Source organism: Bubalus kerabau, chromosome 1 (assembly GCF_029407905.1).
Source record: "Bubalus kerabau isolate K-KA32 ecotype Philippines breed swamp buffalo chromosome 1, PCC_UOA_SB_1v2, whole genome shotgun sequence".
Lineage (NCBI taxonomy): Eukaryota > Metazoa > Chordata > Mammalia > Artiodactyla > Bovidae > Bubalus > Bubalus kerabau.
In genome coordinates, this window is record NC_073624.1 from 231421055 (window position 1) to 231448612 (window position 27558).

General features: G+C 42.5%; 1 protein-coding gene across 1 annotated transcript; it reads right to left on the minus strand.

The window, feature by feature from the left end:
- Positions 1-431: 431 nt before the first annotated feature.
- On the minus strand, positions 432-27351 carry SLC36A2 (solute carrier family 36 member 2). Its single transcript, XM_055566807.1, has 10 exons — positions 27197-27351; positions 22713-22803; positions 21734-21822; positions 21094-21189; positions 17426-17510; positions 13317-13532; positions 11836-11934; positions 5694-5860; positions 3590-3759; positions 432-703 (listed from the first exon to the last, which is right to left on the minus strand). The coding sequence occupies exons 1-10, from the start codon at positions 27349-27351 to the stop codon at positions 432-434; spliced, it is 1440 nt and encodes a 479-aa protein (XP_055422782.1).
- Positions 27352-27558: the final 207 nt, after the last annotated feature.

The following is a 27558-nucleotide window of genomic DNA, read 5'->3' on the forward strand; positions in this document are numbered from 1 at the left end:
TATTCACACTTTGCTGGATTATGGATTATGTCCACTGGAAAAGAGGACACCCTTTACCAAATCACCGTAGCCTCAGCAGGCTGCCCCTCCTTCTGTCAGTCGCTGCCTCTTGGATCCCGCCTGGTGGCTTCCTCTTGCATAGCCCCACTCAAGGTAAGAAATTCATCATGTGAACTGCCAAAAAGTTGGATGGAATCAAGAGCCTTCAGAGGGGGAGCTCTCAGTGTAGGGGAAAGCTAGAGATGGAAAGAAAAGAAATAAACACACAAAAATTTTTAAATTACCACCTAGACCTTGTCTTGGTAAGTCCGTGCTTGTTTCACTGTGACTTAGCCCAGAGAAAGGTAAAGCCCCAAAATACAGATAATGCACATAAAAGAGATTTGTGTCATTAAATGTCAAGGTGCTGGTGGAAAGAAGCAGTGCCATATTCACTGAGTAAAAATAGTGGAGTTGGAAAAGGTGGGAGAGTCTCCTGATTGGATCAGCTCAACTAGGGCCTGGTAGGTCCCCATCACAAAGCCCACGAAGCCCAGGATGCTGATCAGGGTGTCCTTGACGATGGTGATGGGGCTCAGGCCCTCTGAGTAGTAGGTGCTGATCTCCAGGAGGGGTGGGATGATGAAGGCCAGGGCACTGCCACTCAGGGAGCCCACCAGGGAGAGGACCAGGTCCAGGCGGGGGATGAGGATAGCCAAGATGCCTGCAGGAGATGATACAGGATAGATGGAACTTCCTGGGCTTAGCCAAAGTCTTAAAGTTTGCTTTAAAAATCCTCTAATTAAAACATATACCAATTGTTTCTTACACATACAGCTACATAAAGAAAAGCTGAAACTCCTATAATACCACCAACCACATTCACTAAAGGTTACACATTAAAATTATAGTGTGTCTCCTTTCAATCATCTTTCAAATACAGACATTAATATTATTGAAAAGAAAAACTTTCCCTCTTCTCATTTAGGTTCAGTGTTTGGGGGTCTTCGAATTTAACTGACAACAGGCAGATTAACAGAAGGAAAGACAAGGTTGATTTAGGGTTAGGAAGCCTTCATATGGGGTTTCCTAGGCCATGCAGTGGTAAAGAATCTGCCTGCCAATGCAGGGGATGCAAGAGATATTCGATCCCTGGGTCAGGAAGATCCCCTGGAGGAGGAAATGGCAACCCACTCCAGTATTCTTGCTTGGAAAATTCCATGGACAGAGGAGTCAGGTGGGCTGCAGTTCATGGGGTCACAAAGAGTCGGACATGACTGAGTAACTGAGCACAAACACACACAGCCTTCATATGAACTGGGTCCCTAAACAAAGATAGGGATTTACATACCCACTTCAAAGGAGGAATTAAAGTGGGGGAGAGCTTCCATGTTATTTAATTAAATTACTTAGACTGTGATGATGGTTAGTCTCTCTGACTGAAAATCTCCCAGAAAGGGGATTTATGGTGCCTGTATTTTTCAGAATATTCTGCTTAATTCACAAAGGACATTTAGATAAGGTTTTTTCCCCAAGGCTGCTTGTACTAATGTTTTTAGTTTAAGATAATTTTCATGCCACAGAGGTACATTTCAAATCTCTACATATTTAATGATTAAGCTCTTACTTAATAAATAACACTAAACAACAGTGCTGAGAACTGTTCCAGCTGTTTGGAATATATCAATGTACAAAACAGACGAAGAAACCCCTTGCCTTTGTGTAACTAATGTTAATAATTAACAGGACTACCAACACCTCTTACTTGCAAACAATTAGAATGAGTAATTACTCACAGGAGAAAGGGGGTCTTCAGTGGGAATAAGATCACAGGGTTCCTTTAAAGGAGTATCTTCTCCAAGATTTACATACATGTCATAAAATGTCTAACAAAGAAACACTTAAAGCTAAAGATCCTGAAATTATATGATTTATAATATATATGTTTTTTGTATGATGTTTTATAGGCCTGGGCTTTTACATTTTTTATTTCACTCGATGGACAATTTTCCTGATTACAAGCAAAACACAGAAGCTTCCCCCAGGTCTGCTACAATGGAGTGTGGTATAACGGCACAAATCAGGACTGGAAGGCAGGATTCTCCCTGTGTGGCCTTGAGTTAAGTCTCCAACTGTTTCTCAGCTTTTTTCCTCATCTGCCAAATGGGGATGGTGTCTATCCTGTTGGGTATTATTGTTCATACTGCAAATGGTTTTAAAGTCTTAAAGAAGTTAATTCATGCAAAGCACTCAGAAAAGTTATTTTTATTATTACTTCACTATTACTTTATTATTTGTTTTTCTTTTGTCTTTTGGCCATACCATGTGGCATGCAGCATCTTAGTTCCCTGATCAGGGATCAAAATGGGCAAACTCTGGGAGATGGTGAGGGACAGGGAGGCCTGAAGTACTGCAGTCCATGGGGTCTGATACAGAGTCGGATACAACTTGGCGACTGAACAACAACAGGGGTTAAACCTAGGGTGGAAGCATGGATTCTTAACCATTGGACTGCCAGGGAAGTTCCTACTTTATTATTTTTACTTGTTTGCATACTTACTGATTGAAAAGAAAGTGAAAGCATTAGTCACTCAGTCGTATCAGAATCTTTGAGACCCCCTGGACTTGCAGCCTGCCAGGCTCCTCTGTCCATAGAATTCTCCAGACGAATACTGGAGTGGGTTGCCATGCCCTTCTCCAGGGGATCTTCCCAACCCAGGGATCAAACCTGGGTCTCCCACATTGCAGGCAGATTCTTTACTGTACTGATGGGGGCAAATGCAAAAGCTTAAGGAATTGTTATCTTCATATCTAAGGCAAATTCACTGATCTTTCTAGAGTCTCTAATATTCTGTATGGTGGTGTCCCTGCCTCCGAGGACAAACTGGGAATAGATGATTTCAAAGGAAGAAAATTGGTGTCCCGTGATTTATATGGGCTGGTCTAGCACAACAAGAATCACAATTAAAAGGGGCCTTAGGTACAGGGGGCCAGAGCACACACAATGCAGGAATCTCTATCATCTTCACCCCCACTAAAATACTAAAAGTGAGGGGAACCCTGGATCATAGGGCCTAGAGCACAAGGAGGGCTGCCACTGGCCACCATTTTCAACCTCTGTCCTGGAGGTAAACTGTGATGGGTCTGGACTGAGATGACTTGGGTTCAAATCCCACCTCTGGCACTTCCTGCCCAATTGCTTCTCACTCCCTCCTTCAGCTTTCTCATTTAATGTAGAGTTTATCATAGTCCTACCTCATAAGAGTTCCTGCAAAGACTGAAGAAAATATTATGAAATATAGGAGAGAAAGAGCTTAGCTCAGAGGACAGCACACAGTAGGTGTTTAATGAAAGTCAATTCTTTTGTAATTATTACTTGATAAGTTATTCCCTCAAGCTGGATACCAGTAAATCTATCTAATTAGGTATATGTAAGAATGAAGTTATTCCTCAAGCTTAAATAAAATGAATTACTACTTCAAAAGCCTTAGAATGGCCCCAGAATACAGTTACAGTATGCAATTAATGCTGGTTATTGTGACTATCGTCTACCATCTGGCTGATTCCTGATAGCTCTCTGGAAAAACCAGGCGCTCTGCCTTCCACTCACATGTCAGGCTGACCATGGCGAGGCGAATGAACAAGTTCAGAGGCAGGGCCCAGCGCTTCGACACGTGGGAGGTGGCTAAGGGAATGATGATTTCCGCAGGGACGTAGAACTGCAGGGCGTAGGTGCACAGGATTCCAACAATGTAGAGGATCTTGACTGACTGGTACAGCCTGCAGGACAAACCAGAGCAGTGCTCTCCAGGCCAACATGCTCTGACACCTGGAATCTTTGTACATTAACCTCTGACCGTGGAACAGTCTTGTGGGCAAATGTTTCCTTGTCTGAAAATGATGGGGAGGGACCACCTACAAGAGGAAGTCACGGTAGAGCATGCAGTGGTAAGAGACGGAATCGTCACAGATTCAAATGGAAGCAGTTGAGAGGGTTACCTCTAAAAAGAATCTCGGGTATGGGTATAAATAACACCTTCACAAACCATTATCACTTGAGGCTGGATTTTAGATTTTAGGAAAGAGAAGTTCAGGCCAGGTACCTTGCTCAGGGAGATACAAGTGATAAGTAGTGAAGACCTGGGTCTAAAAGATCTGCTCCTTTGTAATCTCTGTGTGTTCTTAGGAATTCTCTGGATCCCTCAAAACTGTTGGCATATCAACAAATACTTCAAGTAGGCTGAAAGAACTGCAGAATCCCAAATCCTTGGGGGAAGAGGTAGTTTACAAAGAGGGATAAAAGAAGAGACAGGGTTACTTAGAGGTCTCAGGCTAGGGGCAGAGAGACCACATGATGGGGGGTGTTGAGTGTTATTGATGCCTTTTATGACCTACAGAGGTAAGGCTTTTCCCCTTTAGTTCAATAATGTGGTAGATGCATCTGGCCTGTTTAGTAAACCTGCCTGTGCATACTCAGTCCATTCCTTACAAAGGTAACTTTCATATTTCTGGATTTCTTGCTTACACTAGTTCTGTTGCCTGGAACACCCTCTCTACTCCCTCCATCTGTGCAGTCCCACCTATTTTTTGAAATTCCCAAGGAAGCAGTACATGCCAGATGCCTTTAGACATATCCAACTTGATCCACATGATAACTCTGTTTTTTAGAAGAGGAAAATGAGAGTCAGAGAAGTTAAATAAACCACCTATGACCATAAGCTAAGGGTTGGTGTAACTGGGACCTGGATCCAGGGTGTGCAGTTGTCCTTGTTTGGATGGAGCCATCTCATGGACAGGATGATCCCCTGTACTCCCACTCCAATGTACTTTTTCTACTGGGGAGTCCTCAAGGCCTCTCCACTATTCTTGAGGGCTTCTTTATTCATTCCTAAGTTACATTTGTGTACATACACTATCCCTTCCCCATTTCCATTGGATCACAAGCTGAAAAGATCATGAAGCTCAAAATTATAGTCTGCTCACATCAATACCTTCCACATCCCCATGTGTCTACACTTTCACCTGCATGTAATTGGGATACAGTAATTGCTTGATGAATGATACTGATCAGCTTGGGAAAGGAGCACTGTTTAGATAACTTAAGCCTCCAAGTGACCCTTCAAAAGACAGGTATCTTGTAATGAATGACATGCCTCAGTGTGGGAGAAAATGATGCACAATGTGATAGGGGTCATCTATCTATTGAGATACTGCATTATTGAAGTCTGGGTCAGCTAACTGTTGTATGAATTGGGTCATTTAAATATAAACATTTTCCAGATTCCAACGGTCCTCCCTCACTAGTTCTTGTTTTACTACTTTTTCATCCTAGCTACTCTGCAAGACTTGGTAGTACAGGCTTAGTAAATGTAATTTGGAGCTGCCCACTGGCTCCTCTCTCTGCCTCTTGGTCTCTGTGCCCCTTCCTTTCTCTCCTTAGGTGACAAAGGACTCTGACTTTCCCCCTATTTTCCTAAATCATGTCCTTCCTTGAACTAAGCTATCAAGGCCTCACTCAACATGGGAGACTGTTGTTGGGGAAGAGCTCCTTGGACAGAGAATCTAGAGCCCAGGGCTCCAGTGAGAGCTCTGCTTCTCCTTGTGGATGCCCTCCAGACCTCAGTTTGCCTTCTGGGGAAGGGAGGAGAAAGCGACCTATATGTTCCTGTGCCCACTGGCCCTGAGTCCCCACCACCTGAGACCCATGGAGTTACCAGCAGTTGGGCAGGTTAAGGGTTATGCTGGCCTTGACATCATCTCCAAACCGCAGGTAGCCCAGAGACCCGACACTGATGTAGAGGGCAGTAATGATGGACATTCCCAAAGACAGGATGACTGGGAAGCGGCGGGCATCCTTCATCTTGTTTTCCAAGGGCAGAACCTAAAGAAACACCACAATGTAAGGAGAAGGCAATGGCACCCCACTCCAGTATTCTTGCCTGGAAAATCCCATGGACGGTGGGGCCTGGTGGGCTGCAGTCCATGGGGTCGCTTGGAGTCGGACACAACTGAGCGACTTCACTTTCACTTTTCACTTTCATGCACTGGAGAAGGAAATGGCAACCCACTCCAGTGTTCTTGCCTGGAGAATCCCAGGGATGGGGGAGCCTGGTGGGCTGCCGTCTATGGGGTCACACAGAGTTGGACATGACTGAAGCGACTTAGCAGCAGTAGCAGCAAGAAGAAAGAAGGAAAAAAAGGAACATGGGCATCAAGAGGAAGGCATGCCATTTCTGGGAGTATGTACACAAAATCGGAAGTAGGAACATGCACAGAAATTTGTACACCTACATTCATAGCAGCATTGTTCACAGTAGCCACAAGTTCGAGGCACCCCAAATGTCCACTGATGAAGGAATGGATAAACAAAGTGTGGTCCATACACACAATAGAATATTATTCAGCCCTTAAAGAAAGGAAATTCTGATATATGCCCCAACATGCACAACTGTTGAAGACATAAGCTAAATGATCTAAGCCAGTCACAAAATGACAGATACTGTGTGATCCCACTCATTGAAGTAACCCAAGTAGTCAGACTCAGAGTCAGAAAGTAGACTGGTGATTCCCACAGGCCAGGGGAGGGATAAATGAGGAGTTATTGTTTAGTGGGTACACAGTTTTGGTTTTGCAAGATGAAAAGAGATGGATGGTGATGATGGTTGTACGATAATACGAATATATGTCATTGAACTGTACACTTACGGCTCAGGAAACTCAAGCAGGGGCTCTGTATCAACCTAGAGTGGTGGGATGGGGAGGGAGATGGGAGGGAGTTTCAAAAAGGATGGGATATATGTATACCTATGGCTGATTCATGTTGAGGTTTGACAGAAAACAGCAAAATTTTGTAAAGCAATTATTCTTCAATAAAAAATAAACTAATTTTAAAAAGTTAAGATGGTAAATTTTAGGTACATTTTACCACAATTAAAGGGAAAAAAGGAAAGGCAGGCCTGGAGTCACAAAATTATCCTGGGACCATTCAGAGCTGGAAGAGCCCTGCAGGTTGACCAGACCAAGGAGGTCAACTCCCTGGGGTGGCCCAACCTGGCCAGCAAGTGTGCTTTGTTTGGCCACTGTTTGCAGTTTCATTAAGATGCTGTAAGCATACTATGTCGTCTCTCTCTCACTGAGTAAGACTAAAAGCCCTGGACAGAATATATTAAGCAACTAGCCATGGACTCTGAAAAATATATAATAGAAGGTGAATTGCTCAAAACCAGTAAAAATGGCCTTTACGGCAATGAGTTTCCTGATTTTTTTTTCTTCTTGTATCTCCTAGTTAAGGAGAGCCCGAATCCTAGAACTATGTTGTGGAGGCAAATGGAAAAAAAAATCAAGCAGAAACCCTCTTTCTGGCTGGAAGACCTAAAATAGGGGATCCTGTGGGACGGAGAGCATGGAGAGAATTCTTAGTATTCCTGCTTCCTTTTTACTCTCCAAGCCGTGCCCCCAAGGCAAGTCTCAGGCACAGAGCAACAGTCTGCTATACCAGTGATTGCAGTGGTTACCGAGGCACCTAAAAATCTGAGACACACTAATTCTCTTGGAGCAGAGGAACAGAGAAAAGGTGCTTTGAGAGTCCAAAGAGTAAGAGGTAAATTGGATTGGCTACATAATTTGTGGGGCCCAGTGCAGAATGACAATGAAGAACCACTTGGTCAAAGGTCAAGAATTTCAGTTTGATGAATGCAGGGCATTAAACCAAGAGTGGGATCCTTCTAAAAGGCAGGGCCCCATGTGACCACACAGGCTGCATGCCCGTGGAAGGAATCCCTATTACCCTTTCCTCCTCTCTTTACTTTAGATACTCACCCTTGAGTGAGGTCCAGTCACAAGAACTGGGTAGATGTGTAGGGAGGCTGAAACCCTGACTTTCTAGCCAGAGGACCAGAAAAAGAAGCTGCTGAATGAGTTTGCAGCACACTGGTGAGTGTGCAGGAAAACACAGAAAGGAGGGAGCCAGAGAAAGTGACCCTCTAAATCTGCGAATGAAATCTGGGCTCAGCCCTGAGCTGTGCATGAGCAACTGATGTGAAGCATCAAAGGAAAGCTTTTGAGAACTAAACTATTGTGGGGACCACCATCTGGTCTCTGGGTAGTATAAAGGCAAAGTGAAGCCAAGTATCACTTTAAAGTGATAGAAAACTAGTCTGATATTAAAACCATGGTCTAAGCTGTGATATGCTTATTGAACACTGAGGTTAATACATGGTCTGAAGAAAACCAGTGTGAGAAGCAAACTGATCAAAGATTTATACCAAAGAAACTACAGCTGAAGCTACTTCTGTTCTATACCTTGCATCCTTGTCAAACCTGCAAATAAAAACTATGTATGTTATGTAAAGTTTAAAAACAAAATAAAATTAAAATTAAAAAAAAACCCAAAACTATGTATGAACAAATAAATAAATAAAACCATGATCTCCTGAAGATGGATCAGGACTTGTGGTCTTAATCTAATCAGATCGATTGCTTGCTAAAATAAAAGATCAATATTCTTCAGAGGATCTTACCATGCTCCAGAATCTCATAAAACAATATTCAAAATGTATAGAATACAGTCTATAATTAATCAATATACAAAGAACCAGGAAAATATCAGCACTTCTCAAGGGAAAAGATAACAGATGTCAATCTTAAGATGCTCAAATTGTGGAAATATCAAAGACTTAAAAGCAATTATTATAACCAACTTCTCTGAAGTAAGGGAGAACACAAATCAACAGATAAAAGTTCTCAGTAAAGAAGCTGAAAGAATAAGAACCAAAGAACCAAGCTGAAATTTTAGAACTGAGAACCCCTGTTGAAGGGGCCCATTGTAAATGACAGAACACAGTCAGTGACTTCTCCCTTCTCTTGAAAATAGATAACAGGAACTATTGAATCAGAACATAAAAGAGAAAAAAATGATTTTAAAAAATGAATAGGGCCTCAGAAACTAGTGGGACATATATTGAAGTGTCTAACATTCAGGTTACTGGAGTCCCAGAAGGGAAGGAGACAGAGCTTGGTACAGAAAAAAATTATGGAAAAGATAATAGCTGAAACTTCCCATAGTAGGTAAATGACATGTATTTACAGATTCAAGAAACTAAGTGAAAATTAAATAGGACAAACTCAAAGAACACTTATCCAGACAATATAATACAATTGCTGAAAACCAAATATTTTTAGAATAGTATCTTGAAAGTAACTGGATAAAAACATCACAAAAAAGAAAATAGGAAAGATAAAACAGAGAACAAATAACAAAATGTAGACCTTTAAACATGACAATTATTAATTGCAAATGGTCTAACCATACCACTTAAAAGACAAAGATTGTGGTTGCCAGGGCTGGGTGAAGAGGGGAATGAAGTGTGACTGCTTAATGGGCAATAGGGTCTCTTTTAAGGGTGATGAAAATGTTTCAGAATTAGTGGTGATGACTACACAATATTGAGAAGGACTAAAAGTCACCGAATTATGCTCAGAATGGTTAAAGTGGTAAATTCTATCTTGATAAAAAATTAAGGGGATGGAAAAAAGATACATTACACAAATACTAATTAGGACAAAGCTGGAGCTCTAATATGACATGATTTTAAGATAAAGCTTGTGCTGTCAAGGTACTTTGGTATTTATGAGAGGATAGACACATTGATCAATGAATCAGTATAGAAAGTCCAGAAACTGACCCATACTCATATACCAATTAGCTTTTTACAAAGATGAAAAGGTAATTCAAATGGAGAGCAGTCTGTTCAACAAATGATGCAGGAATAATTGGGCATCCTTTAAAAACTGAACTTCGACATATAAACACTTTTAATGAAAATTAACTCAGAATGGATCATAGATCTAAATGTACAATGAAAACAAAATATTTAGAAGAAATAATAGAAAAGTCATTGTGACCTTGGATTAGACAAAGCACTTTAGAGAAAACATGAAAAGTAAGATCCATAAATGAAAATTTTTGATATGTTGAACTTTATCAAAATTAAAACTTTTTCTCTAGAGAAGACACTGTTATGAGGATGAAAAGATAAGCTACAGACTAGAGAAAATATTTGCAAATTACATGTCTAATAAAGGATTTGCATTTGGAATATACAAAGAATTTTTAAAGCTCAACAATAAAAGACAACAATTCCATTTTTTAAAAATTCACAAACTATCTGAACAGGAACTATACTGAAGACAATATACAGCTATCAAATAAGCCCATAAAAAAAAGTCTCAACATTATTGGTCATCAGTAAAATGCAAATGAAATTATAGTAAAATACCACGACACACCTATTAGATTGGCTTAAATTTAGAAAAACATTACAAATACAGATAAGACCCAGCAAAGATACAAAGGAACTCTTAACTCTTGTACATCTGGTGGTAATGCAAAAATGGTACAGCCATTCTGGAAATCTGTTTGGCAATTTTCTATAAAGTTAAACATACATTAGCATGTGACCTAACAAATCTATTCTTAGAGAAATGAAAACATACATTTACACAAAACCCTGTATACAAATGCTTACAGTAGCATTACTCATAATTATCAGAAACCAGAAACAACCTAAATGTCCTTCAACAGGCGATAGATAAGCAAATCATGGTACTGCTCATGCAGTGGATGCTCAGGGGTAGAAAGCAATGAGGTCCTGATGCATGCAACCATGTGGATGACCTTACATGCAGCTAAGTGAAAGAAGCAAGGCTTAAAGAGTTACATACTATCTGATCCCATATGGATGACATTCTGGAAAAAAATAAAACAATAGAGACAGAACAGAAGGTAAATGCCAGGGGTTAATGGGAGTGGGGGTAAGTGGACTACAAAAGGGGCAACATAAGGAAGCTTTTCATGGTGGGGGAATTGTTCTGCGTCCTGACTGTGGTATATCTATGACTCCGCATTTCTTGAAACTTACAGCAATGTACATCAAATAAAAGTGAATTGTACTGTATATAAATTAATAGTAAATGTAAAAAGCATAGAGGCACAAAGAGACACAGACTACTCATTGCAAAATAAATGAGTCACAGGTGAGAAATGTGTAGCACAGAGAATACAGTCAATAACTATGTAAAATCTTTGAAGGGGAATATAGTCAGTAACTAAGTGATATCTTTGTATTGTGACATTATCCTAACTAGATTTATCATGGTGATCATTTTGAAACCCACAGAAATATTAAATTTGTTGTAAGTAACAGGAATTAACATAGTGCTGTAGGTCAAATATAATTGACACTATATATGAAGGTTAAAGTGAATCATAAGTTCTCATCACAAGGAAAAATTTTTTTCTATTTGATTAATTTTGTATCTATATGAGATGATGTGTGTTCACTAAACTTACTATGATAATCATTTCATGATCTACATAAGTCAAATCATTATGCCATACACCTTTAAACTTTAACAGTGCTATATGTCAATTATATCTCAAAAAACTGGAAGAAAAAAATTATACACAGCACTCTCCTTTTTCAAGTGTGGAAGTAGAGACTGCACAATATTCCACTGTAAATATACTATACTTTCCAAAAAAACACTTTTTTATGTTTCATAAAAATCCTGTAACTTAAATTGTACACCTCCATTTATCTTGATTTTTAAAGATTAGGAAATGTATGTTGATATGAAGATAAATGTTTAATAAATGTATTGGGACAGGAATAAAACTGTATCCTGACCATTCTAACCTCTCTGCTATAATAACCTACTTTCTCCTGCTGGTGAAAACTGACCCAAGTGAAGTCAGAGGTTAGTTTCTCTTGTGCACACAGAAATCCAGAGCGCCCAGCTCCTGTTCAGAAGGCCACCCACAGCACCTGCGAAAGTCTACCTTAATTCAAATCTTACCACACCAATGCTTTCAAATGAAAAAATGGCTGTTCCAAAGAAGAGCGAGTAGGTCTTCCAATTTGCTACCAGTGGCAACTGGCGGGGGTCTGGAATTTCCTATGAGAGAGAGAAATATGATAAGACATTTACTCTTAAAGCATGTTTGGGCTCCCTTAAGAGGGAGAGTATTCTGAGAATATAGCTGAATTAAGAACAAAAAGTTGAATGTCAAGAAATTCATAAAACTTCAAAAGGAAGCAGGCAACAATCAAAGTTGATTTTAACACTGCCCAATACCAAAGAGCCAGAGGAAAGAAAGATTGAGGTATTATCAGAGTATTGAAGCATTAGGGTCTCATGGAGGGTGTCTAATTTGTCAGAATTCTCCAGAAGAAAATCTTATACAGCACAGGTTAGTACTAGTCTAACGTGCCCAAGAACATTTTGCATGTGCCAGTGGATACGGATGTTGGAAATCACTGTGACCGCAGTTGCAGGGATATTCTAGGGAGCCCAAAGTATAGTAAGTTAGCTAAGTATTAAAGTTCCCTTTTCTTCTTCCGTGAGCTATAATAGAAGGAAAGTGTGTGGAATAAATATTTTATTAAAGTACCTTGTGATCTACTATGACAGATCAAAATTACAGAACCATTTCTCTAATTGAGCAACCTCTGGAATAGTCCAAAAATTAATCAGAAGTAGCTGTTTCATTGGGAAATTCAATTTTGTAGAATCTATCAATACTGCTTTAAGGCTTATCTGAGTTTATCCTAAAATATTTGGCTAATCTGTTGCCTTTACTAAATTCTATGGACAATATAACTTTTTTTCTTGTGACTTCTGAAAGTTTTATAGATTATACTACCTGGGTCTTTTGGGGTTAAATTTCTGTGTAGTCTTATCTATTACAAAACAAAAATCGGAAAGGATAGAAAAGTAGGAAATTAATGGAAAATCAATACCCGTAACTCAACTTCAAAGATGTGTGATTTACATCATGGTAGCTTCATTTGTGGTCTTTCAAGGCTCTCTATTTATACCTCTACAACTAAATATTAGTTGTCATTGTTTTCTCTTGAACTTCCTAGGGATAATTTTGGGATTACTTGGGCCTGCAGCTTAGAGGATGTAAGACTAGTTCAATAAAGTTTAGCTCTGGCAGAAAATCCTGCTTTTTATTTGCCTTCTGCTGCTCTCCAACCATTATAGAAATGGTCTGTAGTTCACCAATCAAGATATTTTCCTTGCAAAGTACAGTTTTTCTCCTAAAACCAGGATTTCCTATAAAATGAGTATTGGAGAAGCTACATGAAAGAAGAGATATCCTGAAGAATGAGAGTGCACAGAGACATCTTTGTGGAAGAAATCCTACAATAGAGTGAGTTCTAAGCTGCAGAATGAAGTGCATACATACCTACCCTTAGGGATGGCCCCAAGCGTCAGTCTATCATTGATAAAATACTCTGCTCGTTGGAGGAGTCAGAGTGTGGTATGCTAACCTGGACGATGTACTGGACAATGATGATCAAGCTGGTCAGCATGGTGATGTTGGCCAACAGGGAGAAGACAGTCAGGACCCTGAGGTTCCGGATGAGAACTATCAGTACCAGGAAGGGCAGGAAGGTGAGCATGTAGAGTCGAGAGTCCATGGTGGGCGTCAGAATCACTGTCTCGTAATGGCAGTTGTTGGTTGTGCTATTAACTGCTTCCACTACCTGGGAGAGGAATGGGAAGAGCAATATGGCCATATGATTAGCTCAGTGCCTGGCCCATCATCAGACTCCCTCACAAACAGCTGGTGTGTCTCACATGCCCAGGTCTTACAGTGAGTTAGAGTGACATTAGCACTTCTTATTGCAAATCTTTTGCATCATACTTCCTCAAAAGAAGCTGTAGAAATAACTTTAATAAGCATAAATGCCTAAACTTAGAGTGGCTCTTCGTTGGCTTTTGGCAACCTGGAATCCATTCCTCTTGATTTTGATTTATTTTTGGTGCATTCTCTCTCACCTGAATACAGCCTTGGTGGACTGTAAATCACAATCATGTGGTAGAGCCAAAGGACTGGCCCTTGACTCAAGCAGGGGCACTCACATCTCTCCCTGGAATCTGAATCTATAGGAAAACGAGAACAGGCAGAACTGGAAAAGGGCAAACAGTACTTCTGACAGGGAATCCCTGAGGAGAGTGCTCATCAGTTCTACTATCAACATCTCCCTTGATGGCGTGGTTCTTGTTCCTGTCCTTTTCTGAAACCCATTTTTTAAAAGTTTTCTCTGTCATTTTGGATGTAAGCCAATCTTGTTCCACTAAACTTATTTTCTGCTTAAGTTCCACTGAATCTGTTTCTTCTGCTTGTAACCAAAACAGCTCATTGTTGTTTCTTAATTAGACTAACACTGATATTTTGAGTGAGAGAACTCTTCCTTGTGAGCATTGGACCATTCGTTGCAGGACATTCAGCATCCTTGAATGCCACCCAACAGAAGCTATTAGCATCCCCCAGTCATTGTGGCAAACATGGAACAGCCCCTGTACACTATACAAACAGCCCCCTGGCAAAGTGGGGGTAGGTGGGAGGGTACCACCCTCCTTTGGAATCACCATGACTCAGTAGATACAGTCTTATTGTGCAAGCAACACAATTCATTGTAGAACAATTAGAAACTGGAGTTAAGCAAGAAGAAAATGAAGAAGCAATGGTAATCTCAGTACCCATGGGTAGCACGGTAATGCTTTGCAATGTATTCATCTACACGTTCTATGCAATATCACAGATTACATATATTACACACATTCTTTTCATTTTACAAGACTGTAACCATAACATATACTCTTGTTTTCAAATCTCCTTTTCATTTAACAAATCATGAATACGTAAATCAATTGTCAAGTCTTGTTTTTTTTTTGGATTCCTTACTACAATAGGAAAAATACTTGGAAAATTAGCCAGGTATTCAAAGCCTGCCATAAATGGACCCATTCAACTGTGAAGGCTCTTCCTCTCCTAAGGCCCACACCTTCTGTAACCACTTGTACTGCTTTCCTGAGAAAGTCCCATACATTCCTGCCTCCAGGTGTTTATTCCTCCTCCTACCTTGATTGCCAGCTCTTCTTCAACCTACCTTTCAATGCCCAGCTCAGATGCGTCTTCTCAAGGGAGCCTTCCCTTGCTCCAACAATTTCTCCTGCTCCCATACATTTCTGCACCTTAGTCCACAATTAAGCATGCCCAACTTCAGGGCATTAATGGAGTCCTGATCCAGCACCAAAATATTATATTGATATTTAGCTTTATTCATATGCCTTTGAGCACATCCCCACTTAGTCTGCAAAGTCCTTGAGACAACACTCACCTTGTCTCTAGGCAGATGACTGACAAAGTTCTGCTAATGTCAGACTGATTTCTGAGCAGCAACGTGGCAATTAAGAGCCTTCAAATCAAACTCCCTGATCCAGTGATTTTACTTAAAATATACATTTACTAAAGAAATAAACAGATATACAAAGATTTGTATAGATTATAGTAGAAAAACAAAGGGAAACAATATCAGATGATAAAAGATTAAGTATTCATTGTGATGGAAAATTATAAAACTATTAAAAATTATTTTAGAGACTTTCCTGGTGGTCCAGTGGCTAAGATTCCTCCTTCCTAATGCAGGGGGCTTGGGTTCCATTCCTGGCCAGGGAACTAGATCCCACATGCTGCAATAAAGATCAAAGATCCCATGTGCCACAACTAAGACTCTGTGCAGCCAAACAAATAAAAAATTTTTAATTATACAAAAATTTTTAAGAACATTGAAAAATGCTAATCAGTGAATGCTCATTTTACACAACAACAAGACTTCCCTGGTGGTACAGTGGATAAGAATCTGCCTGCCAACCCAGTGGACACGGGTTTGATGCCCAGTCCAGGAAAATCCCACTTGCCATGGAGCGACTAAGCCCGTGTGCCATAACTACTCAGCCCACATGCTGCACGTGCTGAGCCTGTGTTCCAGCACCTGAGCTCTGCACCAAGAAGACACTGCAGTGAGAAGCCTGTGCTCTGCAACAAAGATCAGCCCCTGCTTCCCACACCTAGAGAAAACCTGCATGCAGCAACAAAGACCTAGCACAACCAAAAAAAGAGAAGGAAGAAAAATACAAACTTCCAATAAATATATGAAAAGATTCTCGAACTCCCTAGTAATAAATAAACACGATAAAGAGCAACCAAAATGTCATTAAAAATAAAACAATGCCAGTGAGTGTTAGATTAAGAATACTTTTGTTTTACTTTGAGAAGCAGTATAGCATAGTGTTTAAAAAATAGAGCTGTGATGTTAAAAGGCCTATGTTTTTAACCTTTGCTCTGTGACCCTATTTATATAAATTATAGAGTTCATAACATCAGTTTTCTCACCTGCAAGATGGGAATAACTGCAGTACCTACTCTGATAAGACCATGTGTGCTTAGTCGCTCAGCCGTGTCCAACTCTTTGTGACCCCGTGGACTGCAGCCTGCCAGGCTCCTCTGCCCATGGGGATTCTCCAGGCAAGAATACTGGAGTGGGTTGCCATGCCCTCCTCCAGGGTATCTTCCCAACCCAGGGATTAAACCCAGGTCTCTCGCATTGCAGGCAGATTCTTTACCATCTGAGCCACCAGGGAAGCCCCTGATAAGACCATGGAGAGAACTAAATGAGGGAAAGCTTATAAAATGATCAGCATTATACCTGACACATAATAGAAGCTAACTTTGAATTCTTACTATTTTTTCCTTCTATTTAATTTTCTTTTTTTACATTTCCAAATTTCTGATACTACATTAAGGAAAAAAAAAAGCCCTAAAGAACAGTGTTCTTTGTTAAGGTTATTGATTAACTAAGGATGATCTCTGTTATTACCCATATTATTTTGTTCAAATTATTACGACATAACCTCTGGGTCAGATTGAAAGAATTTCTAGGGGACAAAAACTGTTAAACCATAAAGATGAAGCAATTAAAGGTAATAAAGATGACCCAAAGATTAGGCATCATTTGAAAAGACCTGTTATCAGTTTAAGAAGAGTTAAGGATGATTAAGACAACTCTTGGACAAAAGGTACTGTGGAAAAGTAACCACTTACAGAAATCTGCAGATACGTGAACTGGGGGAAGTCTGTGTTCACTGATAACATCTAGTTTACTTTCCTTTGTATGGTGAAAATATGCATGTGCATGCATGCTCAGTCATGTCTAACTCTGCAACCCCATGGACTATAGCCTTCATTGTATAATGAGAATACGTGTGTGCATGCATGCTCGGTCATATCTAACTCTGCGACCCCATGGACTATAGCCTACCAGGCTCCTCTGTCCATGGGATTTCCCAGGCAAGAATACTGGAGTGGGTTTCCATTTCCTTCTCCAGGGGATCTGACTGATCCAGGGATTGAACTCTTATTTCTTGTGTCTCCTGCATTGGCAGACGGATTCTTTACCACTGTGCCACCTGGGAAGCCCCATGACGAGGACACTAGGGCCCAAAGAGAAGAAGCCATTTGTTGAACAACTAAAAAGAGAGGATCCTCCTTTTGCAGATCTTTTTCCCTCTCACCTTCTCTAGAAGACTCTACCTGTTTTAAATTATCAGCCAGAAACACAATGTATACGCAGCAGAAGCCCATCTGGGTGACTATAAGAAAGAAGCTCACAATACGCCTGAAAGAGAGCAGAGAGAAAGGAAAAACTTGTTATAAAAGAAGAATTGACTTGTCATTTCCACTTCTGTCCTCAGGGGTTGGTGACCCTCGACCAGCACCCTCGGTCCTGCCACCACAATCAACAATGCGGTAGTAAGAAGGGATGTAACAATAGTTCTTTTAAAAACACGTCTTTAAATCACCCCCACATTCTCAGCTCAGCAAGTGGTAAAATTCTTCATCGTGAGAAACCTTGCCCCATACCCAGCTCTGTGCTGATACTAACCAATATAAGGCAGTAGGGTCAGCTTATTAGCGATCATTAAAACTTTTTCCTACCAGTGCCAGACACCATATTAGGCACTAAGGATACACAGACAAATAACACACGGCCCCTTCCTCTACTGGTTGAGAGATTAGTGGATGAGATAGACCAAAAAAAAAAAAATAAATAAATAACATGGTCCTAAGGGCCATGGTAAAAAGGGCAATTTACCCAAATTAGGGAGCAAACAGCCTTTTTAGAAAAACCAATACCTGAGCAGAGTCCCTTGGGAAGAGGAACAAAGAGAGAGAAAGAAAAGGAATAAAGAGGAGGAGCAGACGATGAGGAGGAAGTGATGAAAAAGTATTTCAGCAGAGGGATTAGGCAGAGTTCTACAGCGGGCATGTGGAGAATCCACCGAGGGCCCAAGACTGAGGGTGGGAAGACCTGGTAACGGAGGTGAAAGATGGCAGCCACCTGGACAAAGCCATGGTCGTTAGAATGAGAGAAAAGAAAGCATTTTAAGAGACACTAGGTAACAAAAACTTACAGAACCTGGTGACCACCTACACCCAGGGAAAGGAAAAAGGAAATGACCTAAGGTAAGTGCCAAGTTGTTTGGCCTGGACAACAAAATGAACAGGGAAACTTAGAAGGAATAAGAGGCTTTAGGGAAGGGGAGGAATGGCACATTCAGTACTTGAATGGTTGAGCTTGAGGTTCCTACAGGAGACATTCAGCCATATACTGGGATCTGAAAATGCTGATTTGTCCAGGAAATAGACAAATTATTTATCCAGGTAATGGATAAAGGACAAAATACCTTTATTCAGGTAGTGGATAAATCCTTGAGAAGGTGAATCAGTGTTGGAAAGTGTACAGAGAAGAAAAGGCAGTGTTCCAAACCCTAGAGAATACCAACATTTAAAAGGAGAATAGAAACAAAAAAGCCTGCAAAGTAATGGCCAGAGAGGTAGGTGAGAAAACTAGGGTGAAAGGGGGCTTAACAGAAGTCAAGTGTAGAGAAAATGTTCAAAGAAGAGAACAGCCAGTTGTCCCTACTGCCTCCGAGAGGTTCTCTGGGGGCAAAGAAGGTGTATCAGGGATTTCTTTTAGGACACTGGTGGAAAGGACTTTGGTAGAAGTATATGACAGGAGAGCCAGGGGACCCATGAAGGAGGTGTGATGGGGTGTGTGGAAGTAAAGTCAGAGGGTGAGCTTTTCTTTCATGAAGTTAGGGTGTGAGTTCCAGTGTTGAAGGTACCCCTTTTGTTCATCACTGTAAACCCACTGATTAAAGCACTTCCTAATACACTGAAGGTGTTTAGTAGTATATATCTGTTGAATAATCAGAAAATGAATATGAGATAGAGGGTGGTATATGGTCCAAAGGGCTTTATTAATTTATTTATTTTTAAGATGGAGATATAGGAACACATTTCAACATTGGGAGGAAGAATTCATAGTTCAAAAAGAAGTTCAGGTTATAGGAGAGGAGATAATTAATGGAGTGGTGTTCTTAAATAGAGCAGGAAAATCTACCTTATATGCTCAACAATGAGTCAAAGGATCTGAGGGGTTTCGACAGACAAAAGCCTCCTCCTAGGTTACACAGTTGGGAAAATCCTGGTAATTATCCCATAACCTTTCTAGTCTGCTCATAGACTGAATTTATAATACAATGTGTGAAGGGGCTTCGGGTGAAGAGAGGCATCAGACCCATGATGCTCATGGGCAAGGCACACCTCAGGTAGTGCAGTTTGGAATATCACAGTTCAAAAGAGACTTTGATAATCTAGAGATGTGCAGAAAAGAGTAGAGAAGGTGGGGAGAGGTCTGGAAATGAAGACAAAAGAGTAGATTTACTCCCAAGTACCAGGGAACAGAGGCTTCCCAGGTGGCTCAGCGGTAAAGAATCCATCTGCAATGCAGGAGACATGGGTTTGATCCCAGGCAAGATCCCCTGGAGGAAGGCATGGCAACCCACTTCGGTATTCTTGCTTGGGAAATCCCATGGACAGAAGAGCCTGGTGGGCTACAGTCCATGGGGTTGCAAAGAATTTGACACGACTTAGTGACTAAACAAGAAAAACCAGGGGACAGAAGGCATTGATTTTCTACCATCTCTGAAAGCAAAAAAAGCGGCAGTTGCAGGAGGAAGACTTGAGCTCACCAAGGAATCAATGTCTTGGTTTTTCTGGTGTATTTCTTCTCATTATATACTTTCTCCCTAAGAGACCTTTTCTGTCCCCTGGCTTCATAGCTAATGACTTCAATTCAGTGTCTCCTGCATGAAGATTAGGTTCAACCCTATACATATAACTACCCACTTGATGCAACTGCTCGTATATCCAAAACAGAAGTCACCAGAAGTCTACCTTGGCACTTTTCTTTCCCCACAACGTGAAGATCCAAATAATGACCAAATTCACTTCTCTGCATTCCCACTGCCACCAGCCTGGACCCAGCCTTCACTGTCACCTGCCACCAGGATGTTGTCAACAGCCCTTTCATGGGCCTAAGTATACTTTTGCTTCCTTACAATTTATTCTCCTTAAAGAAGCCAGATAGAGTTTCAGATAATGCAAATATGATTAAAACAGGAAAGCCTCTGATTAAAACCCTCCAAAGGTTTCTTGGTTGCTTTTAAGAAAAGAACAAGACCTTAAAGAGGGTCTAAAATGTAGACCTTGATAGGGCCCTGGATCTTCAGCATCATCTCCCTATCTGCCATCAAGCCACCTGGTCTTTCTTTACCCTGAAACTGTCATATTCTCCCTCTTGCTTTAGGACCTTCATATTTTGGTCCTTTTCCTGGGAGGCCCCTCAGACTCCTGCCCACTTTCCCCTAGGTAATTCCTTATTCCTAAGAATGCCTTCTATCAGACCTAATCTCAGCTGTTACATCCTAGGAAGTCTACCTGAACCTACATACCTCTTCTTACCTGCTTGGGAGCAACTAGTACTTCCTTCCTTCATGGTACTTATCCCAGTGACTATTAAGTAACTGTTTAAGGTCTGGGTTTCCCATTGGACTATGGATTTTGCAAGGGCAAAGCTTTGTTTGCCTGGTTTTCTACAGTATTTCTGGGGCCTGGTAGGCAGCTGCAACTAAATAAATGTGGTTTAATAAAAAGATGAATGAAATTAAAGTTGGACAGCAAAGGAATGAGCCCTCTGTATATATAAGGAAAAAGGCTGGATCAGGCAGATTGCCATTGAACTCCTTTCATGTGAAGTCCACTATACTGTATCACATGAGCCAACTTTGCAGGGAAGAGGGCAGCCCTGACAGTCACATGTTCTTCATACTTTGGGCAAAGGAAGAATAAGATACCTTCCCCAGCGTGCATGGTTTCGGAGCCAGGCGCTGGGGTTGGCTTCTAGTCCATGCATCACTGTATCCCCATAATCCATAAAGGGCTTATTGAACCTGCAGAAGAGAGTGCATACAGTTAGCGGGAGGCAGTTTAACCTAAGATCACATACTGAAAAGTCAGGAGACACATAGCAAGGCAGAACCCAGCTGGAATGGAAAGAACACTGGGGCAGGCACCCAAGTTCTAGTTCAGACTTTTGACACCTGGTGGTATTTCCTTGGTGGCTTGTTTTCCTTACCTGTCAGTTGGGGCGGTGACTACATAACAAGGGTAACAACACACATATTGCATAGGTACAGGTGTTCTCATATCCATGATTCTGTTGGATCCTCACGACAATTCTCTGAGGCATGGTTAGGCATGGATTGTTTATGTCCAATTTACAGATGAGCCAGCTGGATAAGCACAATGGTCTGACTGAGATCAGCTAATGAGTCACACAGCAGAGCCTCCTTAGGTCCCTGCCCCAGATGCTTTTCTGTTTTTCTGGGCCTTGTTGAAGGACATTAAGAAGTGAAATCTTATTACGTGGGATGTTTCTGGGATGTCTCTGAGAACCAAGTACTGAGGGAGTTGACAAGATGCTGTTTTCCTCACCTGTGGCAGAAGTGCCGGGCACACCTGATCAGGATGTGCATACAGTGGCAGGAGATGAAGCCTATGGCCAGCAAACTGAGTGAGCCCATCTGGAGGACGGGCCAAGGGGCAAGGGAAGAGAGGAGAGAATGAGTTTGTGAATAACACGGAGAGGATAGATTTGGTAGAACAGATATTATTCAGGAATCAGAGAACTTTCTAGCAAACTGGTTTGTGAGCCCTTTTTAGCAGTAACATTTATTCTTTCTTTTCTTTTTTCTTTCTTGAAGTATAGTTGGCTTACAATGTTATGTATTCTTTCAAATGTGATCTCAAGTAGTACTCCAACAAAGGGCAAAAAACAATTACAATGAGGTGCTGTGGTGGGAGTAAGGGACTCAGAATTCTGATCCTTGTGGGTTCTGAGTGTCCCTGAGAGGTAGTGCTCTATAGCACATAGTTGGAATACAAGCTATGGTCCAACCCTAGCATTGCCCAAGGGAGGAAACTGACACCTGGACTGTGGACAACTGACCCGCTGCTGCTGCTGCTGCTGCTAAGTCGCTTCAGTCGTGTCCAACTCTGTGCGACCCCATAGACAGCAGCCCACCAGGCTCCACTGTCCCTGGGATTCTCTAGGCAAGAACACTGGAGTGGGTTGCCATTTCCTTCTCCAATGCATGAAAGTGAAAAGTGAAAGTGAAGTCTCTCAGTCGTGTCCAACTCTTCTTGACCCCATGGACTGCAGCCTACCAGGCTCCTCTGTCCATGGGATTTTCCAGGCAAGAGTACTGGAGTGGGTTGCCATTGCCTTCTTTGGACTGACTCGCTAAGGCCACTCAAAGTCTGTGGCAGAGCCAGAATTCAAACCCAGCTTAGATGTCTAGACTCCAAGTTGCATTTCAGAAAGATTGCTCACCGTAGGCCACCATAAACCCTGTCCTCCTACTCCCAGCTATTATCCAGTTGTACTGAACCCACCTTCAGCAGCCCGTCTTACCAGGATGCCTGCATTCTTCATAGCCAGCGGGAGTCCCAGGACCCCTGTGCCCATGTTACCTTTCACCAGGTGAACCAAGGTCTGGAATGCCCTAAAAGAGGAGAGGAAAAAGACATGAGCATGTGGGTGCACAGAGGTGAGGCGATCCAACAGGCATCCTATTCCAGCATGCCATGCCTGAGTTGAGCTGGTCCATAAGTAGACTCCTGTCTGTATCTCAGTCCCCATGGCCTTTTCAGGCACTCTGGATCTCATGTAGGGTGACCAAGCATCCCAATTTGCCCTGCACTATCCTGGTTTTAGGGGCTTCTCTGGTGGCTCAGACAGTAAAGTGTCTGCCTACAATGCGGGAGACCCGGGTTCAATCTCTGGGTTGGGAAGATCTCCTGGAGAAGGAAATGGCAACCCACTCCAGTATTCTTGCCTGTAAAATCCCATGGATGGAGGAACCTGGTAGGCTACAGTCCATGGGGTTGCAAAGAGTCAGACACAACTGAGCGACTTCACTTTCTTTCTTTTTAGTGGCTCAGTGGTAAAGAATCTGCCTGCAGTGCAGGAGACGTGGGTTTGATCCCTGGGTTGGGAACATCCCCTGGAGGAGGGCATGGCAACCCACTCCAACATTGCTGCCTGGAGAATCCCATGGACAGAGGAGCCTGGCGGGCTACAGTCCACAGGGTCACAGAATCAGACATGACTGAAGTGACTTAGCATGCATGCATTGGTTTTAACAGCTCACACTTAACATATGCCATTAGAACACTTACTAGAATATATAACAGACATTATGCTAAGGATTTCATGCATTATCTCATTTAATCTTCTTGTGATGATGAGAAAGTACGTTATTACCTTTTTTGCAGATGAAGAAACTGAGGAATAGAGATTTTTTAAAATAGACTTATCTAAGGATGTGTGTGTGCTAAATTGTTTCAGTTGTGTCCAACTCTTTGCGACCCCATGGACTATCTAAGGATATTCTGGGTATATATACCCAGAAACTGTCTCAGAGTTTATGTTCTTCACCTCACTTCTACTGGGCTGTCTCCAGGAAAGGAGTTCAGATAGATGAGTTAAAGAGACAGCCCCATTTCATAATAGAGGAAGCTAAGGCTCAGAGAGGGCCCACGGTCACGGTATCATTAGCAGATACAGAACTGAACTCAGAGGAAAGGGGAAAGGGGAGGCAGCAAACAGAAATCATGTGACTTCTGGTAAAGAAATCAAGTGACTTGGGCCCCCAGGTGGGTATCTGCTAGGACAGGGTAATTTCGGGTTTGGACTCCAGAGGGATTTTTTTTTCCCCCTCAGGCCAGGACATCAAACTGGGGAATGGCAAGTCTCCTCCCACTTCCAACAAAAACAAAACCCAAATTTCAGAACTTTCTTTAAGACAGATGTGAAGGTGGTCCAGAAGACAAGGTCTAAACCATTAAGGAGAAACATATACTCTCTTTGATGGTGAATTAACAACCTATCTTCATATCTCTTTGAAAAAGAAAGTGAAAGTGAAGTCGCTCAGTCGTGTTCGACTCTTTGCAACCCTGTGGACTGTAGCCCACCAGGCTCCTCCGTCCATGGGATTCTCCAGGCAAGAATACTGGAGTGCGTTGCCATTTCCTTCTCCAGGGGATTTTCCTGACCCAGGGATCAAACCCAGGTCTCCCGCATAGAAGGCAGATTCTTTAATCTCTGAGCCACCAGGGAAGCTAGACCAGGTTAAACTGAGTATCAGGCTTACAAGTTGAGAAACTTCACCACTTTCCCATGAGAGCCTTCCAGTGAGGAGACATACTGCTCAAAACAGCAGAAGTACTCTGGAAAAAGCCTGGTCTCTGGGGTTGGACAAATCAGGGATTAAAACCCAAGGCTGGACTTCCATGGTAGTCTAGTGGTTAAGACTCCATGCTTCCACTGGAGGGGGCTTGGGTTCAATCCCTGGTTGAGGAACCAAGATCCCAACCAGATCTTGGTGTACATAGCCTGGCCAAAAACAAACAAACAAAAAACCCAAGGCTACAATTTAACTAGCTGTGTTATAGTGGGCAGCATGTCTGTTTTGCTAAGCCTCTGTAAATATTAGGAGGAATGGTATTTTTGAAGGACCTGTCCCAAACACCTGTATCTTTATATTAATCCCAGAATCCTCTAGCTTCCTGAGGAACTGCCCATTGACTTGTTAAGGGTTAAAGAGGAAAACTGCGGGGGAAAGAAAGAGGGTAGGAGAGTCTTTGCATGCTTTTCTCTCACCCTGTGGGTGTCAACATCGCTGACAGAGCACTGCACCCCACGGTTCTCCAATGATGGGTTTGTTTGGCAACCACGGTCAATGGGTCACTTGGAAATTTCTATCTAAAGGACTTAGGAAATCAGAATTTAGACCACTCAGGCAACTTAATAATGTGGTGAACTGTGCAAAGCACTGGGCTGGGAGGCAGGAGACCTGGGTGCTAGTCCTAACTCCTTCGGTGACTCTGGAATGTCATTACAGTTGTGGCCATCAGCTTGCAGGCATTGCACTTGGGGGCTTCCTCCACGATGTCCTTTGCAGCCAAACTGGGAGGACCTGACTGTTATTTCACAGGGGAGAGTCTAGAGTACTGAGAAGTTCTATCACCTGCTCTGGCTGGTAAGTAGCTAAAGTGGGAATTCAAACCCAGGTGAATATACTCCACAGGTACCATACTTACTTGACCTGTTTATTACCTCCCTCCTAACTAGGAGCAAGTTCTGACTTGCTTTATATTTTTGATTCTTACATAGCTAAAATTACCATTTAACTATGTTTTAGCTCAGGAGATAAGAGCTAATTGGTTCCCTCAAGGTCTCTGATTGAGAAATACCCCACCTCAGGGACTTCCAACCAGTCCATCCTAAAGGAGATCAGTCCTGGGTGTTCATTGGAAGGACTGATATTGAATCTGAAACTCCCACACTTTGGCCACCTGATGGAAAGAGCTGACTCATTTGAAAAGATCCTGATGCTGGGAAAGATTGAGGGCAGGAGGAGAAGGGGATGACAGAGGATGAGATGGTTGGATGGCATCACTGACTCAATGGACATGGGTTTGGGTGGACTCCGGTAGTTGGTGATGGACAGGGAGGCCTGGTGTGCTCCGTTCATGGGGTCGCAAAGAGTCGGACATGACAGAATGACTAAACTGAACTGAACTGAACAGGGACTTCCCTGGTGGTCCAGTGGTTAAGACTCTTTGCTTCCAATTAGAGGCTTGCAGGTTCAATCCCTGGTTGAGGAACTAAGGTCTCATATGTCCCATGGTGTGGAAAAAAATAATAAAAACTCTGAAATACCCCACCTCAGCAGTGCATGGTCCCAAGTCCTGAAGGGCTCACTCTCAGTATTGTGAATTCTTAGCAATTCCCAGGACTAGTCCTGGGGCAAGTGAACCATGTCATAATGTCGGTCACTGTGTCCATCCCCGAATCGTCCTGTGGGGTGGCATGGGAGCAGCTTTGCCTGCCCCTTTATCATAACTTCTCCCTCTTTGCTGTACACCGTCCCCCTACCCCTACAACATTCAACCTTTCAGATTTAATTTCCATAGCCACCCTCCTTAAATTCACATTGCCACCAATGTATCCCTGTTTTGCATATGGGGATAAACTGAGGCTTAGAAAAAGAAGGAGCAGACCTTCTTGGATGCATATGTCCTTTCTACTATACCGACAGGGTCAATGTTTTCTTCATAAAGCTGCAGGATCTTTACCACCATGCCCATCAGCCACTAGCCACGCTGCTTGAAGGGTGGAGAGGAAGCGAGCTGGAGCCTGTAGCTTGGTTTCCCTGCTTTGAGTACATCCCCCCTTGTCATGGTTTGAAAGCCTCGCCAGAGATCTCCCCTTCCCCGACACAGACCCAGAAAGGTGGAAGAAACTAGACTCTTCTACATACTGTGCTTCTGATGTCATTGCAGTTGTCAATTGAAACAGAGGCCAGGTAACTGCAGGGAGGAGGCAATGCTTGGTTGTCTGTGGTTTTAGCCCAAGCGTCACCTTCTACACCAAGAAGCTGGGGATTCTGCCTCCCTCCCAGACATTATCAGGGCCAGCCAGAAGCAAAACTGACTCTAGGGCTACATTTCAATAAAAATAAAATAAACTGACATTAGGGCTGTACTTCAGTTAAAAACAAGCAAACAAACAAACAAACAGACTCTAGGGCCAGTACTGGATTCCAGCCCCCATCCTACCAATGAGCCAGGGTGTGGCCTGGGGTAAGGTGCCTTAGTGTCCCCATGTGCATGTGTTGGGGGCTAGATCACTATATCCTGGGGGCTTTCTGACAGTCCCCCCTCCTGCCCCTTTAAGTTCTCAAGTTGACTCAGCCTCCGACTGCATTTCTTGAAGCCTTGGTCTCCCCATGTGCACAATGCGTCGGGGGTCAACACCCCTCTGGGGGTTCTTGTCACTGCAAGCTTCCAGGCTGGAAGGCAGAAATAGAGATGGCAGTAAAGAGCACTCACGTTATGCCCTTGGTCGTCTCCAAGCCGGGTGACTCGGAAGGGCTTCCATCCAAGAAACCGGAGTCCTTGTTCGGCAGCTTCTTGGCACTTTCAGGAGGGGACCTGAGGTCCAGATTGAGGTCAACAGCTTCCTCGGGACTCTTTGCCATGGACATGGCTGTTCAGAAAGAGAGGGCTCCCGGTGATGGAGGGGGTCTGCACTGAGCAGAAAGGTGTCCAGTCAGGTGCAAAACCCCAGCTGTGCGGCTTGTGCCTTTCTTCGGGCTCTGGCCAAGCGGGAAAGAGGCCCCGCCCACCTCCCCCGGAGGGTGCGCCTCCTGCCTGAAGAAACCCGGGGGAGAGGAACAATCCCCAGACTGAGG

What these genes read in the sequence shown, in the direction of transcription:
- SLC36A2 (XM_055566807.1), bottom strand. Translation starts at nt 27,351, where the DNA reads ATGTCCATGGCAAAGAGTCCCGAGGAAGCTGTTGACCTCAATCTGGAC. An exon ending in TGAAGAATGCAGGCATCCTG is followed by an intron (nt 21,823 to 22,712) that starts GTAAGACGGGCT and finishes CCCGTCCTCCAG; the next exon opens with ATGGGCTCACTCAGTTTGCT. An exon ending in CGCCATGGTCAGCCTGACAT is followed by an intron (nt 704 to 3,589) that starts GTGAGTGGAAGG and finishes CATCTCCTGCAG; the next exon opens with GCATCTTGGCTATCCTCATC.